General features: G+C 40.5%; 1 protein-coding gene across 1 annotated transcript in view; it reads right to left on the bottom strand.

Annotated features, from left to right (window-relative positions):
* The window catches only part of LOC140191802 (rho GTPase-activating protein 23-like), a 244,970-nt gene that overhangs the window by 62,887 nt on the left and 158,143 nt on the right, over positions 1 to 23,940 (bottom strand). The window contains 4 exon segments of the mRNA XM_072249578.1: positions 3,378 to 3,430; positions 6,444 to 6,743; positions 14,776 to 14,913; positions 21,961 to 22,018. Of these exon segments, the coding sequence (XP_072105679.1) occupies positions 3,378 to 3,430; positions 6,444 to 6,743; positions 14,776 to 14,913; positions 21,961 to 22,018 (549 nt within the window).

The raw sequence follows: 23,940 nt of genomic DNA, 5'->3' as shown, positions 1-23,940 counted from the left end.
CTTGAAAATGATTAAGTCAGAAGTTTACTTTTTCATACAATATTAAAGCAGTAGTCTAGGTGATGATTAAAAATCTGGTTTCTGTCAGCAAATATAAATGATTTGGACTGAGAAGTTTTTTTTAGAAAAGGTAACTTTTTATTTAATAATCTTTTTTTAATTAAAAGAAGTTTAAAAAATAAAAATTTCAAATAAACAATGATCAAAAAAAATCAGGTTTCTGTCAGCAAATACATCCAGTAAATAATTTGGACTGAGGTTTTTTTTAGTTCTTGTTTTTTTCTTTAATATTCTTTCTTTATTTAATATTCTTTTTATTTGAAAACATTAAATTAAAAATTCAAAATAAATGTGATTACAGTACCAAACTAGTGATTTTGTAAATCTGACTGCTTTCAGTTGTGATTACATTGTGTAAATGAGGGTAGTTACAAAAAAAAACACCATTTACACCACTGGGATGGCAGGGTGGAGATACATCTCTACCAAAGGAGGAGTCGGGCACTCCTTCCCCCCACTAGCCTGCGGGTCAGCCTTGGGCAAAGTATAGCACCTGCTTAGCACCCCGCCCCCGAACAGAGTCAGGTCAATGGGACTAGAGAAAATAATCGTTCGGCACGGGCCAGTTTTTGTGCTCTAGTACTCTATGAATCCATGACACAAAGGATTCATTTCACTGTATGTTTCGATATACAGTGTACATATGACAAATAAAGCTAAGCCATTCCATCTGCCAAAAGCAGACCTTCCCAAAAGTTCAAAGGTACATTTATTATCAAGGTATGCAGTATACAACTCTGATATTTGTCTTCTCCACACAACCACGAAACAAAGAAAACTATAGAGCCTATTCAAAGAAAAACATCAACTCCACCCCGCCATGACCATGCACAAAAAAATCACTCAAACGGCAATACAAAAATCAAACCTCCACAACATGAAAAAACAATTCTCACAAACAGCAACAAAAACATCAAAACCCAATCACCCCTCCCAAGACAAAAAATACTAACTAATCTTGCAAATGGCAACAAAAAAAGATCCTAATGGGAAAACATTTTAATTCTGATTCTCATTCACGTTCTGACATGTCAGTCCATGGCCTCCTCTTAAGCCAAGATGAGGCCACCCTCAGGGTGGAGGAGCAACATCTTATATTCCATCTCCCTCCAGTAATTTTTTTCCCTCTCTCTCTCCATTTTTTCTATTCCCCACTCTGGCCTCTTATCTCTTCTCACCTGCCAGTCACCTCCCCCTGGGCCCCCTCCTCCTTCCCTTTCTCTTATGGTCCACTCTCCTCTCCAATCAGATTCCTTTCTCTCCAGCCCTTTATCTTTATTTACCACCTGGCTTCACCTATCACCTTCCAGCTATCCTCCGTTTCCCCTCCTCCACCTTTTTACTCTGGTCCCTTCCTTTCTAGTCCTGATGAAGGATCCCACCCTGAAACGTTGACTGTTGATTCATGATCATAGATGCCGCTTGGCTTGCTGAGTTGCTGCAGCATTTTGCACGTGTTATCTTTATCTTTTTATTTTGAATCTTTCTCTAATAGGGACATTTACAAGGGTCAATTAATGTGCCAACCAACACACTTTCTGGAAGTGGGAGGAAAGCAGAGCAACTGGAAGAAACCCATGGCATCAGAGGGAAGAACTGCATCCATGCAGCACTTAAGGTCAGTACTGAACTCAGGTCTCTGGTGAGAAGGCAGTGTCTCCATAACTGCCCCACTGTGCTATAAATGGACTTGTCTGAATTTCAGAGAACGCTGGATCATTCCCAAAGACTGCAAGCAAAGTTTTGTCAACATTTTGTGCCCAGGTCCACAAAAGAAGAGCGTGTCTGGGTAGTTTAATGCTGTTAAATGTTTGTGATTTCATACCCAAAATGGAATCCATAATTTTTGTTGATGAGGGAGGGGAAAGGAAAAACAACTCGGCAATGCACTCTCACAAAACCAGAAGCATCTAACTTCATTTAAGCAGCTTAAGCAGTCCTGGAAAAAACTCAGATAATTTCCTTCTAACGCTTTGGCACTGCTAACAAGCTGCAATATCAACACTTGCATTGTTAGACCTTATATAGTCCTATATAAGGTTTGCATACCAAAGGAAGTTTGCCAAGTTTTGATAAATATTCATAATGATTTCCACCCCCTTGGAATGTCTTTTTTTAAACAGCAAAATTTTTCCATGAAATGAGTCACTCATTTCTCATGACCATCTACATGTCAACCAGATAACAACCATGTTTCAAAAAAAAAGTCAAATTTGGACAAAGTACACAGCATCTTTGTTTTTTTATAAGAGCATTTCAATTCAGAAGACAAAATGTTGAAAGAAATACATTTTGATGGTCTGCACAGTGTTGATAATTCTGTAAGATATTCTGGGAATGAAATGTTTGAAACAGGGGTTCCCAACCTTTTTTAATTTCATGGATCCTACCACTAACTCATGGGTTCATGGACCCCAAGTTGGGAACCCTTGAGTTAAAGTATGAGGAGCATTTGATGCTCTGGGCCTGTACTCACTGGAGTTTAGAAGAATGAGGGGGTGGGGTATCTTATTGAAACCTATCGAATGTTAAAAGGCCTAGATAGAGTGGACATGGAGAGAATGTTTCCTATAATGGGGAGACTAGGACCACAGAGCACAGCCTCAGAACACAAGGACAGTCCCTTAGAACAGCAATGAGGAGGAATTTCTTTAGCCAGAGGGTGGTGAATCTGTGGAATTTGTTATCACAGACGGCTGTGAAAGCCAAGTCATTGGGTATATGTAAAGTGGAGTTTGATAGGTTCTTGATTAGTAAGGGTATCAAAAGTTATGGGGAGATGGCAGAAGAATGAGATTGAGAGAGACAATCATCATCATCATTATATGCTGTATCGCATGACATGGGCAATCATGGTCTCCCATCTATCTGTCTTTAATCTGAGAAGTTCTAATAAGCTTTTCAAAACTTTTGCCTGCAGCCCCTGATAATAAATCAGCCCTTATGACAGCCATGGTGGAGCAGATTTGATGGGCTGAATTGGCTATTCTGCACCAAAGTCTTACGGTCTTATACAGCAGATCACAAATTAACATAGAGGAAAGCCATCTGGTCTAAACGGACCCCTTCTCTTGGGAGAAATAATATGTAACATCACTGACATCCTTGAGGACAAATAGCATTTCCAAAATCTCCTAAACTAACATGAATTTAGATCTCAGTCAACAAGACTTTGCATTAACAAAGACCAGAAGCTTTTTCATTCCATACTGCCGACTGTAAGAAAATCATGGTAAATGAGAATAAAGTAGTGATCACTTTTATTTTAAAAACATAAGGTATTAAGAAATAATTCAGAATATAATTGGGTTTATTACCTCTGGTTCCTGTATTCCTTTAATTTGACTTCTATCAATCTGGCACTTGTGTCCTAATGATAAAAGAGACCATACTTTAGACACAACAGTCCTTTAATGTATTCAGGCAATACTTCCATGTACATTATAACCACCAAGAGGACAGGTAGGGAACTGAGTCAAAAGGAAAGGGTTAATATACGAAGAGTGTTTGAGGGTTCTGGGCCTGTACTCACTGGAGTTTAAAAGAATGAGGGGAGAATCTCATTAAAATCTATCGAATATTGAAAAGCCAAGATAGAGTGGACGTGGAGAGGATGTGTATTATAGGGAGGGAGGGGAATCTAGGACCAGAGGGCACAAACTTAGAATAGAAGGGCATCCCTTTAGAACAGTCATAGAGTCATAGAAAAGTACAGCACAGAAATAGGCCTTTCGACCCATCTAGTCTATGCCAGAGATGAGGAGGAATTTCTTTAGCCAGAAGGTGGTGAATCTGTGGAATTCATTGCCACAAAGGCTGTGAGGCCAAGTCAGAAATTGATAGGCTCTTGATTAGTCAGGGCATCAACAACTTCGGGGAGAAGACAGGAGAAGAGGGTTGAGAAGGATAATAAATCAGCCACAATGGAACAGTGGAGCAGACAATAGGCTGAATGGCCTAATTCTGCTCCTACATCTTATGCTCTTTATAGAATATATAAGAATCACGCTTGATGTATCTGTTAGTCTTTTGAGCAGTTTATTGACTAAAGTAGGTGAAGGTTAAACCAGTGGGTGTGGTATACTGGTCTTTCAGAGGGCTTTCAGTAAAAGTGCTGAACGAAGTTACAGAACATGGTCATATACCAGCATGAATTGAGAGTGTCTTATCAGGAAACAAAGGGAATGAATAAACAGAGAAACACACACAAAATGCTGGAGGAACTCAGCAGGTCAGGCAGCATCTATGGGGAGGAATAAACAGTTGACATTATGGATTTGAGAACCTTTATCAGGACTGGAATGGAAGGCAGTAAGACGACAGAATAAAAAGGTGGGGGGAGGGGAAGGAGTATAAGCTAGAAGGTGATAGGTGAGATGAGGTGAGGGGAAGATAGGTGGTTGGAGGGGCAGAATGAATTGAGAAGCTGGGAGGTGATAGGTGGAATAGGTAAAGGGTTGCAGAAGGAGGAATCTGATAGGAGAGGAGAGTGGAACATGGGAGAAAAAGGAGGAGGGGCACCAGACAGAGGTGATAGACAGGTGAGGAGAAGAGAGGGGGTAAAAGAGGAACCAGAATGTGGAATGGAAACAGAGAAAAGGAAGTGGGGGTTGAGATGTATTAGTGCATCCATTTGATAAAGTACTGAGCTACTATTTGCAGGTCTCAACAGACTTTCAACAGGTTAAATGCAAGACCTGTTCGCGGTCAAAGAATTCCATTGTATTGCTATGGCAACATATCATAAACTAAGTTAGCTCCTTTGTAGTGTATCGAAGATAATCCATTAGTGGAGGTGGAAAGATCAATACTGCACATAAATATATGATATTTCATAAAGTCAGTTTTCATCCTTTTACAGTTGGAATTGAAGCAACATCAAAATAATCAACGTTATCTTAAAGACAAAAGATGCAACTGCAGTGTTGCTTGGCTCCTTAAGGTTGTTATAGCTGGATGTGGTAATAGGGACAAGCTGCCACTACATATTAAATTCTCCCAATGGCATGTGCCTCAAATAGCCTTTGACAGCCAAGTCCAGCTCCTAGCCTTCACATGTGGTTTAGCTACTAAGCCTGGCGGAACCGTTTCTACTGACAGAAGAAGGGGCAAAGGCAGGTTACTGGCACCTTAAAACCAGTCGCTTCAGGCAGATGAGGCTCGCCAGCTGTGGTTGGCAGCTCATCTAGAAGGAAAATTCTGATCTCAAATCCTTGTTGCCTTGCAGCTATACCCACTCGTGGGGAAGGTTTCAGGAATAAAGCCCGAGGGAAAAATCTGGAGCTGGAGTGGGCATGGGCAACAGCTTCTCCATATTGTACTGCTAGACTTGCATATTTAGACGGCTGGGACGCAACATCCATGGTCAGCTCTGACCAGTACTGCTCTTTGTTACCTTTATGCCATATTTTAAATAAAACTCAGAGCTTTTTACTTCAGCATGTCCTCTTTCCAACTTGTCAACAGGATTGGCTGTGGTGATAGTAGTCCAAACACCAGTTCTGACCTGTAATATTAACCATGTTTCTCTCTCCACAGATTCTGCCTGACATTATGAGTACTTTACAGAATTTTCAAACTCAGTTGAAATTAATGTTGGTGTAGCTTGTCCCTAGGAAAGAACCCAGCTACAGGAGTCTGTAAGTCTGTAAAAATAGAGCCCGATTGTCACCCATGAATGACTTTAATTTTAGCTGAATTCTAAATTAGGGTGGTGGGGTAAAGATACATCTCTACCAAAGGAGGTGTAAGGCACTCTTTCCCTTTGCTAGCCTGCAGGTCACCCTTGGGCAAGGTGTAGCACCTGCTGAGCACCCCCTCCCCCACCCAACCGATCATGGTCACATGAAACCATGGGAGCAGGTGATGGATGACTACGGGAGCAGGTGGTGGATGAGCAGCCGGTGCAGATCACAATTCTTGGTGATGCAACCACTGGCGCCAGGCAGACAATCTCTGAAAGGTATTGATACTGGCTGGGGTCACTCATCTTGTAAGCCACTGCCCAAAGATGGCAATGGCAAACCACTTCTGTCGGAAAATTTGCCAAGAGCAATTATGGTCATGGAAAGACCACGATCGCCTACATCATATGCCACAGCACATAACGAATGAATGAGTTTTAAGTGAACGTAGTACAGATTTTGCCCACAAATTGAACAATACACACTCAATATGGTCACCATACCGCCACAGTATTGTCATGAAAGGAATGGAATGCATACGAGAATGGTAAGAACACAAGAACAACTACTAAAGGTGCAGGGAAAAAGGAATAAACATACTGTTTCTACATACACAAGACTTTTGAATTTTAATATTATGGGAGCTCCTTGTCTTTACTTAGGAGTGTCCATAAGTCGGACAGCCTATATTGTGCTTACCTCTCCCTCTGTTTTACTGTTCTCTTGGATAATTTTAATCCAGTTCAACATATCATCTCTATCCTCAGCCTGAAACAGGTATTCACAGAAATCTGAAGTAGTCAGCCTGAACACATTCTTCCTTTTAGTGTCACTGTATGAAATATCAATCAAACAGGCTTTAACACAAATGGGCTGCTCATCCTCAGCCGGTGAAGAAACGTAGGTCACTGCGTCCCTTTTGTCCTTGTACAAATAGAGGGAATGCGACCGCAGGAGGGCATACACCCTTTTCCAAGACCGAATGCTGCTCACAACCTTCTGGAAAACAAAGACACAAAACAATATCTTAAATCAGGTTTAAAGGTAAAATCAACTGAATATCTGTTGATATTAATATTTTAGCGATTAGCGATTGTACAAACAAACAATAAACAGAGAGAAATAAATTCACTAAAATTGTGCAAAGCTTTGACCTTGATGGCAGTACATGAATAATTAAATGAACAAATTAATCAATAGGGCATCAGTCAACTAGCAGAACGACAAGTAAGTAACGAAATAAATGAATTAATCATCACACACGGGCTTTTGCTATTGCATGAACGGTGGGGAGGGGTGTGTGGGGTCAATGCTTCCGCTGGTGCAAGTGGGAAAGGGGGAGGGTCGATGCTTCTGCTGCTGCGTGTGCATGGGGAGGAAGGGGCTTTAGTGTTCTGATGTTTCTATCACTCATTCCATAGGGTTTCTTGTTCTGTGGACGTCTGCGAAGAGTAAGAATTGCAGGTGGTATATGGTATACATTCTCTGATATTAAGTTCAACCATTTGAACCATACTTAATTACAAAATTAAGGTTTAATAATATCACTGAGACATTAGTGATCAGGTTATTTTTCTTATGTTGGATTTTTTTTGCATAGAAAATGTTTTGATCTTTTTCTACCACAGTGGATTTGGATCCTTTAATGCAAATATGTTAATCCAGGACAAGTGATAACAGTACTCAAAGCAACATGTAGAATTCAAGAAAATGGAGTACCAGTACTTGTTATGCACAAACTATTTCATTGACTTTAGTCTTTTTCATCTGTGGAACTAAGTTTTACATTCAGTACTATTCTACCTTGGGTGGCTGGGTGCAGATATGTCTCTGCCAAAGGAGGCGTAAAGCCCTCCTTCCCTCACATTCAGTATTATTCTGCCAGAAACTCCGAGCTGCTTGTTGCTATGGAAGTGTTTGGATGCAGCCACCGTAGTACAGGGGAGAAAAGAAAAAAAATAATTCTCATGCATAATGAGCATTAATCAAAACAGGAAATGCTGGATATAAACAGCAGGAACAAGGTATATTTTTGGTGGGGTGGGAGCAAAGGGCCTCTTTGCCAGAGATTTGATGAGTGCTACCCTTCCAAAACATTAATTTGCCTTTTACTTTAAAAATACTGTTTTACTGCATGTGTCAAGATTTTCTGGTTTATTGAATTATCTGCTTTTAAACAACAATAAAAAGACAAAAAGACATACGATTCGATTCTATCTATTCTCTCGAGCCGGAAAGCAAATCAGTTATATTATGTACTGTTCAGAGAGATACTGCCCTCATTTCAGCATAGTTTCCATTTGTTTTTCATCCACCCATGTCAAAAGAATATTTATAAAGGAAATGACTATGGACAAAAGTATTTAAATTAGAAGAATTTTATATATCAAATGTAAATATATAGATTACAACTCTTTATAGGAATAGAATGGCTACAAATATTTAAATTGTAAGAGTTTCACACATCAAATGTAAATATACAAATATAACTCTATAGTAACAGAAAATCAGATTCTCTGACTGTTAATTTCAAAAGATTGACCTTTGGAGTCAATTTGTTTTTGTGCTCTCTATAAAATTGAATTATCTATTCCTGCATGTTCAGTTTGAGATTTTTTTTTTCTCCTGAGTTATGATCACCGGTTGTACTTGGTTAATGAAACGTGCGGAGTAGATAATTAATTAACAGTAAGCAAAGTATCAATATAATATCAAGTAAAGATTTTAAATGGAAATGCTTGATTTCATTAATGCTGCAGGATAGATTCACTCAAAAAGGTGGTACTGTGTTAAAAGATTTTAAAACCAATAAATTTTATACAGCCTCATAAGTAGTTCCAAATTCTACTCCCTTCTAATATGATATTTTTAAAACATTAAAATACCATTTAATGCTGTACTTACATTTAAACTTCTGGGTCTTGACAAAGGAAGCCAAGTCTGCTGCTTATAAGGCTTATAACCGGGTATTTGCTCTAACACTAACTCATGGTTATATGGAACAGGCAGAGAATCAGATCAGACTGCAATACCTCAGTATTAAATTACCTCATATTAAATATCCCCAGGGCATATTCCTAATTAGTTATTCAACATCCACCTCAAATTCTGGATCATGCTGTACCTCATACCAAATAAATCAATAGCCTCAGACTCAGCTCCTTTCAATAACATTAAAAAAAATACGATCAATTGTAAATCACGGGAGTTAGTTGATTACTGATGTTTTGGAGAAAATGATATTAACTACAATCATGTTGGTATTTAAAAACCAAGTCAAAACTGTGGTAATAGATAAAATAGCAATCGGTCAGTCAGAGTAACAAACATAAAATACTGGAGGAAGTCAGCAGGTCAGCCAGTATCTCTGGAGAGGAATAAACATGTGAAGTTTTGGGCCCAGACCCTTCATCAGGACAAAGCTGAAGGGTCGCAGCTAAGAACATTGGCTCTTTATTCCTCTGCCTGACCGCTTGAGTTCTTCCGTAGTGTTTGTTACTCTGGATTTTCAGCATCTGCAGAATCTCGAGATTATAGTCATTCAGACAGTCAGTTTCTGAAACAGTTCTGAGGTCATGGCCAGTATGCTTCTTTTACAGTGTGAAGAACAAATTTCTAACAACAGCTCTACGTTTGCGATTTTTATGAAATGAGGTTAAATAAAGTTGATGAAAGCCTACTCCTGAATGAGGAGGATGTTTCCTAAGGGAAAGAAAAGCTAGATAAAGCTTTGTAAAATTTGCTTGAAAAATATCACATACCCTCAGTGGCCATTTTAGTAGGGACCTCACTGGCCACTGAGTGTATGTTGTGGTCTTCGGCTGCTGTAGCATATCTACTTCAAGGTTCGACATGTTCTGCATTCAGACATGCTCTTCTGCACACCACTGTTGGAATGTGTCGTTACCTGAGTTACTGTCGCCTTCCTGTCAGCTTGAATCAATCTGGCCATTCTCCTCTGACCACTCTCATAAACAAGGCACTTTTGCTCACAGATCTACCTCTCACATGATGTTTTTGCTTTTCACACCATTCTCTGTAAACTCTAGAGGCTGTTGTGTGTGAAAATCCCAGTACATCAGCAGTTTCTGGTGTACCCAAACCACCCCATCTGACACCAACAATCATTCCACAGTCAAAGTCACTTAGATCACATTTCTTCCCCATTCTGATGTTTGGTCTGAACAACAAGTGAACCTCTTGATCATGTCTGCTTTCTTTTATACAATTGAGTTGCGCCACATGATTGGCTGATAAGACATTTGCATTAACGAGCAGGTCTACAGGTGTACCTAATAAAGTGGCCAATGAGTGTATTTTTGTGTTTTAAGACATAGATCATCCTATAAGATATAGATCATCCAGATGCCTAACTCACAACTCCTGAAACAGATCCTTAATTCCCTGTTGAAGGAAGGTTAGTGAGCCCCTGGTGGGTAAAGGAAATGTTTGAAAGATAACATCAAAATCAGTCTGAAGAAATTCAACATTACATCTAAAAACTGGGAAGACATTTTACTCAATAGGTACACCTGGAGGAAATCTGTTCAAGGAGGAGCTGTGCTACATGAGAGCGACCTCCGCTGTGCCTCAGAGAACAAACGGAGGCTGTGAATGGAGAGACTGAACAGCCAAAAGACCCAACCACTAACCACGGCCACCTCTTACTCTTGCCCACACTGCACCAGAATATATGGATCTCAGACCATCCTCTACAGCCACCTGAGGACCCGCCGTAAGAGAACATTATACTCAACTCACGTGATCGCACTAGTACTAGATCACCTATAAATGTAGAAGTTCATTAATAAAATGTGAATTCTTTCTTTGATCTGCATGCATCTCTTGGTCATAATAAACTCAGACTTCAGCCTTTACTGGTCATGAATATTTTTGATACTATTTAAGATTATAAAGCCCAAAGGTTGATGGGATGTCCAGAAGTTGTAGCCTGAAAGCCTGCCCTGGAGTTGGAGGACTGTCCGTGTGTGTGGTTGGGAGGGCGGAAAGGAACTTGTTTTGTTGTTGTGGTTGTTTTGATGCTTGTTGTGTTCTGTGTTGTTCTGCCGAATACGTTGGTGCTGCAATGTGTGATGACACTTGCGGGCTGACCTTGACACATCCTTACGTTGTGTTGCTTGTTAACGCAAACAAACAGATTTTATTGTATGTTTCAATGCACATACGATAGATCTAAACGTAGAAATTCAGCGATTTGGATAATTCATTATTCCTAGCAAAATGTAACAATAATTTTTTATTTGTAGCAAGTTAGCCCATCAAAAAAAGCATGGTATGTGCAAGATAGGAAAGATGGAACATTGTAATCGCTATATTCTGAAATAAATTATTGCATTTTCATTTCACTGGTCAGTCCAGTTAAGTACAATTTCAGTAAATAGTCTAAGCAAGGTCCCCTTTCGCACAGGAGGATTTAAAGGAAAACACCCACAGCACTATTCTAAAAGGAGTTGTGATATGGTGGCTTAAACAATATAAAATTTTCAACCAACAAGGCTTATGGACAATGGGGCAAAGGTTTTAAGATGAAGCAGACTTAAAAGGGTTCTGAGGGCAATTGTTTTGACATAGAGAGTAGCTGCCAGAGGAGCTGATGGAATCTGATACAAACACTATGTTTATGAGCAATGTGCCCTCTAATTTGTAATGGCCACTGTGCGCAAAATTAATGTACTGTGCAATTTTATGCCCAGTGACAACATGTGTGCACTGAATTTTATATGTAGAGATATTCATTTTAACAGCTAGCAACGTACATAAATATTTCTTATTGCACGTTCCTGACCTCATGAGCTTTCGGTGCAGCAGTTTCTGCGGTTTCATTAAGCCATTCTGCTTTAAATGAATTAGCAGTTCTTTTGCGCTTCATGCCTTTTGCTTCTTTGGAATTTGGCATCATGAATCAATAATTTCTTCAATAAAAGTAGTATAAATAAGCCAGTTCTAAAACTGGCAGACAAATCATCACAAACCCCATGACGGCAACACTGTCTGCATCAAAAACCGGAAAAGGAAATGTGATTGTGTACGATTGTGAAATATACTTAACATGCCAACGAGGTAGACAATCTTTTGTGTGCAATTTAATTTCCTTTGTGCGCTAATAGCAAAAGGCACGCACACACCTTACAGGGAACATTACTTAAGAGACATTTAGATAGCAAGGCACAGAAGGGATGGGAGGGATATGGAGGGCTGTGGTCCAGATGCAAGTAGATGGGACTAGGCAGAATAATATTTTGACATAGACTAGAAGGGATGAAGGGCCTTTTTCTATGCTGTAGTGCTCTATGATTCCATGATTCAATGTGAGCAAAATAGGATGTTTTGATGAACAAATGGGTTGGCATGCATATGATGTTTCCATCCATCATCAGTGACCCTCTCCACCCAGGACATGTTCTCTTCTCGCTGCTGCCATCAGGAAGAGGGTACAGGAGCCTCAGGACTCACACCACCAGGTTCAGGAACAGTTATTGCCCCTCAACCATTAGGCACTCGAACCAAAGGAGTTCATCCAACTTCACTTGCCCCATCATTGAAATATTCCCACAACTTATGGGCTCAATTTCAAGGACTTTTCATCTTATGTTCTTGGTGTTTATTGCTTATTTATTTATTATCATTATTTCTTCTTTTTATATTTGCAGTTTGTTGTCTTCTGCACTCTGGTTGAACACCCAAGTTGGGTAGTCTTTCATTGATTCCATAATGGTTATTATCCTTAAATTTATTGGGTATGCTCACAAGAAAATGCATCTCAGGGTTGTATATGGTGACATATACGTACTTTGATAATAAATTTATTTTTGAACTTTTCGCACGATTCTATGACTCTCGATGACATTATCTGGCTGTATATTCCACATCTTTGGAGGACCTTTTTATCTTGTCCATAACAACAGCTTATGCAATATTTCAAAAAAAACTTAATGACTGTTTAGTTGTTTTTAGGCATCCAAAGTCATGAATATTGTTTCATAAATACTAGTTCTCTCCTAATTCCTCAGCATACACTGTTTTGTAATTATTTAAGCCCATCTAATTATATCATCCTTCTTTCCAACTTGTTTAATTTTAATGATATCTAATGATATTATAAAAGCTATCTTTGGGCAGATGGGACTCATCAGCCATGGTTGGCAGCTCATCTTGGAAAAGGAAAACCCTTGATCTCAAACCTCTGCTGCCTTGTGGCTATACGCACTTACAGGGAAGGCACTGGAAGTAACCCCTGAGGGAAAAATCCAGAGCTAGAGTCCCTAAGGCAATCCTACGCTGAGTTCAACACTGACAGGCAACTCCTGCGATGATGCTGGTGCCAAGCCAAACTGTATCAGTCTCTGCCATTTAGAAACATAGAAAACCTACAGCACAATACAGGCCCTTTGGCCCACAATGCTGTGCCAAACATGTACTTACTTTAGAAATTACCTAGGGTTACCCATAGCCCTCTATTTTTCTAAGCTCTGTGTACCTATCCAGGAGTTTTTTAAAAGACCCTATCGTATCCGCCTCCATCACCATTGCTGGCAGCCCATTCCACGCACTCACCACTCTCTGAGTAAAAAAAACTTACCCCGACATCTCCTCTGTACCTACTTCCAAACACCTTAAAACTGCGCCCTCTCGTGTTAAGCCATTTCAGCTCTGGGGAAAAGCCTCTGACTATCCACACGATCAATGCCTCTCATCATCTAATACACCTCTATCAGGTCACCTCTCATCCTCCGCCGCTCCAAGGAGAAAAGGCCGAGTTCCCTCAACCTATTCTCATAAGGTATGCTCCCCAATCCAGGCAACATCCTTGTAAATCTCGTCTGCACCCTTTCTATAGTTTCCATATCCCTCCTGCAGTGAGGTGACCAGAACTGAGCACAGTACTCCAAGCGGGGTCTGACCAGGGTCCTATATAGCTGCAACATTACCTCTCGGCTCTTAAACTCAATCCCACGATTTTTGAAGGCCAATGCACTGTATGCCTTCATAACTACAGAGTCTACCTGCGGAGCAGCTTTAAGTGTCCTATGGACTCAGACCCCAAGATCCCTCTGATCCTCCACACTGCCAAGAGTCTTACCATTAATACTATATTCTGCCATCATATTTGACCTACCAAAATGAACCACCTCACACTTACCTGGGTTGAACTCCATCTGCCACTTCTCGGCTCAGTTTTGCATCCTATCGATGTCCTGCAGTAATCCCTGACAGCATTTCAAACTAACCACAACACCCCCGACCTTTTTGTCATCAGCAAATTTACTAACCCATCCCTCCACTTCCTCATCCAGGTCATTTATAAAAATCACAAAGAGAAGAAGTCCCAGAACAGATCCCTGAGGCACACCACTGGTCATTGACCTCCATGCAGAATATGACCTGTCTACAACCACTCTTTGCCTTCTGTGAGCAAGCCAATTCTGGATCTACAAAGCAAGGTCCCCTTGGATCTCATACCTCCTTACTTTCTCAATAAACCCTTCTTTGGGTTCATCAGATGCAAGGAGAGGGGTTGCTTGCTACATTGGAAACAGATTGTTCTCCATCTAGTACTGCCCAGGGTTGTGTATCTAGTACGCAACATCCATCGTTGATCCTGACCAATGGAGGCCCAGGAGTGATAACTAGAACTTTAAACAATTCTTTAAAACTGAGGTTAAATTGTATGTGACAGCCCTGATTCCTACATCCTTTGCACTACTTCTCTTGAACACTTTGTGTTCTGACTTCACATGTATAATGCAATGAAGGTGAAGAGTACACGATAATAAATTTAAAAGTTTCTGAGGTTATAACAGTAAATCCATATCAAAGCTGAAATACTTTGTGATGCTATAAAATATTATACAAATATCTGTTCTCTTTTTCTAAATTATTAAGTGGTCTGCCTAACAAAAGCTAAAATACTTTGTGATGTTATAAAATATTATACAAATACACAATCTCTTTCTAAATTATTAAGTGATCTGTCTAACAAATGCTTTGATGCCGACTAAAACTTACATACCTTTCCCTTCTCAGTGACAAGCTGCCGAAAGTATAACCAACCCTCTTTCCTGACATCACTGAAGGTCACATCACAGAGATCAGATGTAGAATGACGTTTAGATCTGTTGCTTTCAGAGGTGTCCAAGTTTTCTAAGGACTGAATGATAAATAATAAAATTATGAATAACCATGCTTTAAAGAGTGTGAAACCAAACATCTTAAATTTCCATTCTGCCAAAACCAGTATTATTTATCTTTGTTTGTTATGTGCCATGTCGTATGACATGGACGATCATGTTTGTTCCTGGTAGAGTTTTCTACAGAAGTGGTTTGCCATTACCTTCTTCTGGGCAGCGTCTTTACAAGGTGGGTGACACCAGCCATTATCAATACTCTGTCTGCCTGGTGTCAGTGGTCGCAGAACCAGAACTTGTGATATACACCGGCTGCTCATACGACCATCCATCACCTGCTCCCATGGTTTCATGTGACCCTGATCGAGGGGCTAGTGGGTGACCTGCAGGCTAGCAGAGGGAAGGAGTGCCTTATACTTCCTTTGGTAGAGATGTATCTCTACCCTGCCACCCAAGTATAATTTTAAAATGCTTTTTTTGTTAAAACAAATGGACATCTCATTCATTTAGACCATAAGACGTAGGAGAAGAATAAGGCCACTTAGCCCATCAAGTGTGCTCCACCATTCAATCATGGCTGATTTATTTTCCCCCTCAATCCCATTCTCCTGCCTTCTCCCCATAACCTTTGCCTCTCTGACTAATCAAGAACCTATCAACCTCTACTTTAAATATACCCAATGACTTGGCCTTGACAGCCATCTGTGGCGATGAATTCCACAGATTCACCAAATTCTAGCTCAAGAAATTACTCCTCATCTCTGTCCGAAAGGGCTGTTTCTGTATTCCAGGACAATGCCCTCTGGTCCGAGACTCCCCAACTATAGGAAACATCTCCACGTATACTCTATCTAGGCCTTTCAATATTCGACCATTTTCAATGAGATGTCCCACTCATTCTTTTAAACTCCAGTGAGTACAGTCCCAAAGCCAACAAATGTTCCCCATACGTTAACCGTTTGATTCCCAGAATCATACTCGTGAATATCCTCTACACCCTCTCCAATGCCAGCATTCTGTCTTAGATAAGGGACCCAAAACTGCTCACAATACAGCAAGTGCAGTCTGACTCATGCTTTATAAAGCCTCATCATCACATCCTTGTTTTTATATTCTCACCCTCTCAAAATGAATGCATTTACCAGTAAAACTCCAATAATCCGGCATCCAGTTGTTGGGAAGTCCAGTTCTGGATCTGCTTTAGTCATTAGTCTTGTGTGAGCTAGGGTACAATAGGCTGTGCGATCAGAGACAGGGATGTGGCTAGATTCGAGATCAATCAGAAGCAAGCTTAATATCCTTGGTGTATGTTGTGAAATTTGTTGTTTTGCGGCAGTGGTACATTGCAATACATAATAATAACTATCAATTACACAAAGTATATGTAAAATATAAATAAAATAGAGCAAAGAAAAATAGTGAGGTTGTGTTCAAAGGTTCATTGTCAATTTAGAAATTTGATGGCAGTGGGGAAGAAGTTGTTCCTGAAATATTAAGTGAGTGTCTTCAGGCTCCTGTACCACAATCTGGAGTCAGGAATGCAGTCAGAGATGGCTTCCAGAATGCTTATTTGCCAGTCCCTTCAAATTCACTGAGTTCACCAGAGATTAATTATCCTACAGTGTAACTCAAGAAGGAGAAAGTAACGTCCAGAGTCCAGAAAATCAGCCAATCCAACACCACCAATGTGTCCCAAGGATGATTGTGAGTTTCACTGAAGGCAATACTGTGGTCCCAACACCTCTCACAGAAAACCAGTGGGGACATTTCAACAACAGGAAACCAAGAGAATCATTAAAGAGCTCGACAGATTAGAAGGCCACGAGGAATGGAGTGTAATCCTGGGCTGCAGAATGGAAGAATAGATTTCCCCTAGCCATGCAGGAGCTATTCTCTGCCCTTGCACTCAAGACTATAAGACACAGGAGCAGAATTAGGCCATTCAGCCCATCGAGTCTGCTCTGCCATGGCTGATTTTACTTTCCCTTCTCAACCCCATTCTCTTGCCTTTCCCCATAAAGTTTGATGCCCTTACTAATCAAGAACCTATTATCCTCTGCTTTAAATATAACGAATGACTTGACCTCTACAGCTGTCTGTGGCAATGAGTTACACAGGTTCACCACCCTCTGGTTAAAGAAATCCCTCCTCAGCTCTGTTCTAAAGGGGTGTCCTTGTATTGATTCAATACAATTGAGTCCTTGACCCAACTGGGTTTCATTGACAGAGTTTCACAGACTTCCTGACCATCTTGGTTAATTATTAACATGTCCATGAGGCCTGACAATTTAAGTTACTTGACGTGCCAACAATGGTCCCAGAGAGACAAATCACCTAGTAAGACTATTCCCTTATCCAGAAATCTGAACCTTACTTAAGGTCAAGTTCATGTTTATTGTCATTCAACCGCATACATGTATACAGTCAAATGAAACATCATTCCTCCAGGACAAGGTGCACAACACAGTACATATAACTCACTCAACACATAAAGTAATATTACCAAAAATAAGACTAACAAATAATAAAATACATTCCAGTAGATTAACATTTAGCATAAGGTGCATTTACGATGCAAGTTAAAAAGTAAACAGTATAAAGCTACCGGTGCTTCTTAAGTGATGAGACCTAGGCGGTAGCAGACAGTTCAGTTGTCTAACAGCACAAATAGTTTAACCATGTATAGCTGAACAAGTTAGAAATATACAAACATTGTAGAAACATAGAAAACCTACAGCACAATACAGGCCCTTCGGTCCCCAAAGTTGTGCCGAACATGTCCCTACCTTAGAAATTACTAGGCTTACCCATAGCCCTCTATTTTTTAAAGCTCCATGAACCTATCCAAAAGTCTCTTAAAAGGCCCTATTGTATCCACCACCGTTGCCGGCAACCCATTCCATGCACACACCACTCTCTGAGTAAAAAACTTACCCCTGATATCTCCTCTGTACCTACTCCCCAGCAACTTAAACCTGTGTGCTCTTGTGGCAATCATTTCAGTTCTGGGAAAAAGCCTCTGACTATCCACACAATCAATGCCTCTCATCATTTTATACACCTCTATCAGGTCACCTCTCATCCTCCATCACTCCCAGGAGAAAAGGCCAAGTTCACTCAACCTATTCTCATTAGGCATGCTCCCCAATCCAGGCAACATCCTTGTAAATCTCCTCTGCACCCTTCCTATGGCTTCTGCATCCTTCCTGTAGTGAGGCAACCGGAACTGAGCACAGTACTCCAAGTGGGGTCTAACCAGGGTCCTATATAGCTGCAACATTACCTCTCGGCTCCTAAACTCAATTCCACAGTTGATGAAGGCCAATACACCGTATGCCTTCTTAACAACAGAGCCAACCTGCGCAGCTGCTTTGAGCGTCCTATGGACTCAGACCCCAAGATCCGAGTAACCTCAAGTTATTCAGACTCTGCAGGTTATTCCCTTAGTGATGGAACTTCTGTTCCTTACTAAACAGAGGAATCATTGCAGTTTAAGAACAAATTCATAACTTAGAGTACAGATCTGAATATAGCATCTTAAATGAGGTACTCTGAATCTACACAACAAAAGTTTTAACATTCTTTTACAGTTAACTCCTTTATTGATCATTACTTTATTCAAATCAATTTAATTTTTTTTATATTTGTTTCACATCTATTTTTTTTCCCTTCTTATCAGCTCTTTTAGGCAACACATTCCCTGCAACCAGCCGTAAAAGTTAATACCTTTTGGCCATGTTGCACTTCCTATGGTGTGGAGGTCTAATGGTTAGGGTGGAGAGGAGGATAGGAGTTTCTTCAGCCAGAGAGTGGTGAATCTGTGGAATTTGTTGCCACAGGCGGCTGTGGAGGCCAAGCCATTGGGTATATTTAAAGCAGAGGTTGACAGATTCTTGATTAGCCAGGGTATGAAGGGATACAGGGAGAAGGCAGGAGATTGGAGCAGAGAGGGAAATGGATTATCCATGATGGAATGGCGAAGCAGACTCAATGGGCCAAAAGGCCTAATTCTGTTCCTATACCTTATGGTCTTATTAAACTATATAAAAAATCTTCGGTGCCTAAGACTTTTGCACATTACTGTGCCTCATAGGATATTAAACTAGAAATACTATTTCCTTTTCAATCAATTTTTCCTTGCCTCCATGAAATAGAACTCTCTTTAACAAAGGAAATTTAATCTTAGGGGTGTATTGCTCACTGATGGATATAATGACTTTCCACAATTTCTCAAACAGTGCAGCAGTCTCATCTTTGCAGACACACAAGAGACCGCAGATGCTGGAATCTGGTGCAAGAAATAAATGAACTGCCAGAGGAACTCAGAAAAAAGGAACAGCCGATGATTCAAGTTGAGCCCTTTGTCTTCACAGATACTGCTTGACCCACTGAGCTCCTCCAGCATTTAGTGTTTTCCCTCTCTTTAGTCACTGACTGGTTAATGCGATCAATTTCCCTTTCAAAGCTTGCAAACTGAATTGTAAATGGACAAGATTATCAGTCACTGCAATTGGGCATGCCTACTAGAATACTTATAATCACAACCAGCATCAGGTTTAATATCACTGGCACATGCCGTGAAATTTGTCATTAATGTGGCAGCAGTACATTGCAATACATAATAATAAAAACTACAAATTGCAGTATATATATATAAATAAAGTTAAATTAAGTAAGTAGTGCAAAAAGATAGAGGAAAAAAAGTAGTGAGGTAGTGTTCATGGGTTCAATGCCCATTCAGAAATCTGAAGGCAGAGGGGAAGAAGCTGTTCCTGAATCACTGAGTGTGTGTCTTCAGGCTCCTGTACCTCCTCCCTGATGGCAGAGGGGAAGAAGCTGTTCCTGAATCACTGAGTGTGTGTCTTCAGGCTCCTGTACCTCCTCCCTGATGGCAGAGGGGAAGAAGCTGTTCCTGAATCACTGAGTGTGTGTCTTCAGGCTCCTGTACCTCCTCCCTGATGGTAGCAATGAGGAAAGCGCATGCCCTCGGTGATGGGGGTCCTTGATGACAGATGCCCCCTTTTTGAGGCATCACTCTTTGAAGATGTCCTGGATGCTGGGGAGGCCAGTGCCCATGATAGAGTTAACTGACTTCACAACTTTTTGCAGCTTATTTCGATCCCGTGCAGTGGCCCACTGCCCCCACCCCTCCATACCAGACAGTGGTGCAGCCAGTTAGAATGCTCTCCACGGAACAGCTGCAGAAATTTGCAAGTGTCTTTGGTGACATACTGAATCTCCTGAAACTCCTACTGAAATACAACTAGACATTCAATCAAGTAACACTGCTTGTTTCAGGATTATCCAAATTAATTCAAACTTTCTGTAGAGAAAGATAGCGATTACAATTTAGGAGTTGTTCCATGTCAATCAGATAGGTGGACAAGGTCGCCACAAGAAGGAAATGAGATGACTGCATTGCCTGTGAAATACTTCAAAAACATTGCATGAAAACTCAGGCCACATTATCCAGATGCAACCAACGTTAGGCACTGCTGGGACACGAGATGTTCCTAACATAACTCTAGACCTCTAAAAGGGAAATGCCTTACTTTTACCCATTTATTCTATTTAGTATGGTAACAGGCCCTTCTGGAGCAATGAGTCTACATCGCCCAATTGCATCCATGTGACAAATTAACCTAACCCATACATCTTTGGACTGTGGGAGCATACCCACGCAGTCACGGGGAGAACATAAAAACTCCATAGACAGCAGTAGGTACTGAAGCCAAGTCGATGACACTGTAATAGTGTTATGTTAACCCCTATGCTACCATGCTATCACGTAACTAATATAATGCACCAGACTACTAAATCTTCCTCCTTATTTAACTACGTATCCGCATGGAAGTGCCAATCTCCAAAAGCTATCTCACTAATTACCTCATACTTGGCCTAGACCCTGTACACATGCCAGCTTCTGTTTAAGACATAGTTCCTCAATTCCTGCAGCCCATGTGTCATCCATTCACAACACAAATCCTGAAGTCTCTGCACCCACATCCCACCTCCCAAACAGAAACCAAAGCACGATGAAGAACATGACCATAGAATTATCATGAGCTGAAAAATGGAAGAAGGAACTTGTTGCAGCAAGTGTGAGGTATTGCACTTTGGGTGGACAAATGAGGATAGAACTTACACAGTGAACAGCAGGGCACTGAAGACGCAGTAAAAGAGAGGAACCTGGGAATACAGATACCTAATTGCTTGAAAGTGGTATCACAGCTAGATAGGGTCGTAAAGAGAGCTCTTGGCACATTGGCTTTCATAAGTCAGAGTGTTGAGTACAGGAGTTGGGATATGATGTTGAAGTTGTGTAAGATGTTGCTGAGGCCACATTTGGAGTATTGTATGTTGTTCTGGTCACCTACCAACAGGAAAGATGTCAATAAGATTGAAAGAATACAGAGAAAATACAAGAACGTTGCTGGGACTTGAGGACCTGGGTTAAAGGGAAAGGTTGTATAGGTTAGGACTTTACTCCCTAAAGCGTAGAAGAATGAGGGGAGATGAGATAGAGGTATGCAAAATTATGAGGGATATACATAAGAGTAAATGCAAGCAGGCTTTGGGTGAAAATAGAACTAAAGGTCATAGGTTAAGGGTGAAAGGTGAAATATTTAACAGGAACCTGAGGGGGAACTTCTTCACTCAGAGAGTTGTGCAAGTGTTGAACGAGCAGCTAGCAGAAGTGGTGGATGCGGGTTCAATTATAACATTTAAGTGTGTAATAGAAGAACATAATAGAATAGTGGCTGTGAACTTCATTAGCAAACATTTGTCAACTACTCATGAACACAATAGATTATGCAGATGCTGGAAATCCAGAGTTACACATACAAAATGCAGGTCAGGCAGCATCTATGGAGGGGAATAAACAATCGATGTTTCAGGTTGAAACCCTTCACCAGGACACAATTATGAGTCCTGAAGAAGAGTCTCAGCCTGCTTATTAATTTCCACAAATGCTGCCTGATCTGCTGAGTTCCTCCAACATTTTGTTTGTGTTACGCCAGTTGTCAGCTACAAGTTTTCTCTACTCTTAATTCTAAATCAATCCTTACCCCTTCTGTGAAAAAGTTTCTCAGCATCTTCAGACTGGGAACTCGGATTGGCAATTTCCTGAAAATAATCAGTGGAAACAAGGATCAAAATACATCAACTTGCTCGACATATCTGCATATAATTATCATAGAACTTAGTTACAAACTACAAACCATGCCCAGTTTATGACCAGGATTTAAATTAAAAAGTATCAATTATCTAATGGTCTAATAATGTCTTGGAGCCCAAAAATAAATAAGGGTTGCTTATACACTTTAGTTGATAGTGTGAAATAGTGTTGTGTTAGTGTTTCTATCTAACCTTTCACAGAGATTAGCAACCTCGAAATGTCAGATTCTGATAAGCAATCTCAGCGAAATGGTTAGCGCAAAGCTATCACAGCACCAGCGACCTTGGTTCAATTCCCGCCACTGTCTGTAATAAGTTTGTATGTTATCCCCGTCACCACGTGGATTCCCTCCCTCATTCCTCGTTGGGCCAGAGGGGCCTGTTACTGTGCTGCATCTCTATATAAGAAAACAAAAATATTTTAAAAATGAAATGCCTTTTTGCATTTTATAGATGCTATGTACATTCAGAATTTTGTTTTAATTTCAATTATAGTTGCCTCTGGAATATACACTAACTTTTTTCTTAAATAGTCATACAAAAATTATTAACCATTAACCAATCAGAATCAGGTTTATTGCCACTGACGTATCTTGTGAAATTTGTTGATTTGCAGCAGCTGACTTTAAGAGCCAACAATCAAACTGCCTTTTTTGTGCTCACTGAAAACTGTAACCTGGTGGCAACAACATCTCCACCACAATCTCCAGCTGCATAGGTGCACCACAAAGCTGTGTGCTTAGCCCCCTGCTCTACTTGCTTTACACCTACGACTATGTGGCTAAGCACAGCTCCAATGCCATATTTAAGTTTGCTGATGGCACCACTGACATAGGCCGAATCATCAGCACATAGGAAGGAGGGAGATGGAAAATCTGGCTGAGTGATGCCACAACAACCTCTCACTCAATGTCAGCAAGATCACAGAGCAGATTATTGACTTCAGAAGGAGGAAACCAGAGGACTATGAGCCAGTCCTCATCAGAGGATCAGAGGTGGAGCGGGTCAGCAACCTTAAATTCCTCAGTGTTATCATTTCAGAGGAATTGTCCTGGACCCAGCATCAGTGGAATTGTGAAGAAAGCACAGCAGCAGCTCTACTTCCTGTGGAGTTTGGGAAGATTTGGCATGACATCTAAAACTCTAACAAACTTCTACAGATGTGTGGTGGAGAGTATATCAACTGGTTGAATCACAGCCTGGTATGGAAACACCCATGCCCTTGAACAAAAAGGTCCTAAAAAAAAGTAGTGGATACAGCCCAGTCCACCATGGCTAAATTCCTCCCACCATTAACCACATCTACACAATGCACTGTCGCAAGAAGGTAATATCCATCATCAGGGACCCCCACCTCCCAAGTCATATGCACTTCTTACTGCTGCCATCATGAAGGAAGTACAGAAGCCTCAGGACCCACACCACCAGGTTCAGGACAGTTATTACCCCTTAGCCATCAGGCTCTGGAACCAAAAGGGGATAACTTCACTCAATTTCACTTCCCCATCATTGAAATGTTCCCACAATCTATGGACTCACATTCAAGGATTCTTCATCTCATCTTCTCAATATTTATTGCTTATTTATTAATTATTATTACTTCTTGTTGTATTTGCACAGCTTGTTGTCTTTTGCACACTGCTTGAGCACCCAATTTGGTGCAGTCTTTCATTGATTCAATTATGCTTTTAATTCTATTATGCATTTATTGAGTAGGCCCACAAGAAAATGAATCTCAGAGTTGTATATGGTGACATATATATATATATATATATATATATACACCTTGATAATAAATTTACGTTGAACCTTTGAACTTTGAAATATAGACTCAAAGTCTCCTTAGCCTGTGGAGGTTAATATTTCTCAGC

Source organism: Mobula birostris, chromosome X, assembly GCF_030028105.1.
Source record: "Mobula birostris isolate sMobBir1 chromosome X, sMobBir1.hap1, whole genome shotgun sequence".
Taxonomy (NCBI): domain Eukaryota; kingdom Metazoa; phylum Chordata; class Chondrichthyes; order Myliobatiformes; family Myliobatidae; genus Mobula; species Mobula birostris.
This window is presented reverse-complemented; position numbering and strand designations above follow the sequence as displayed.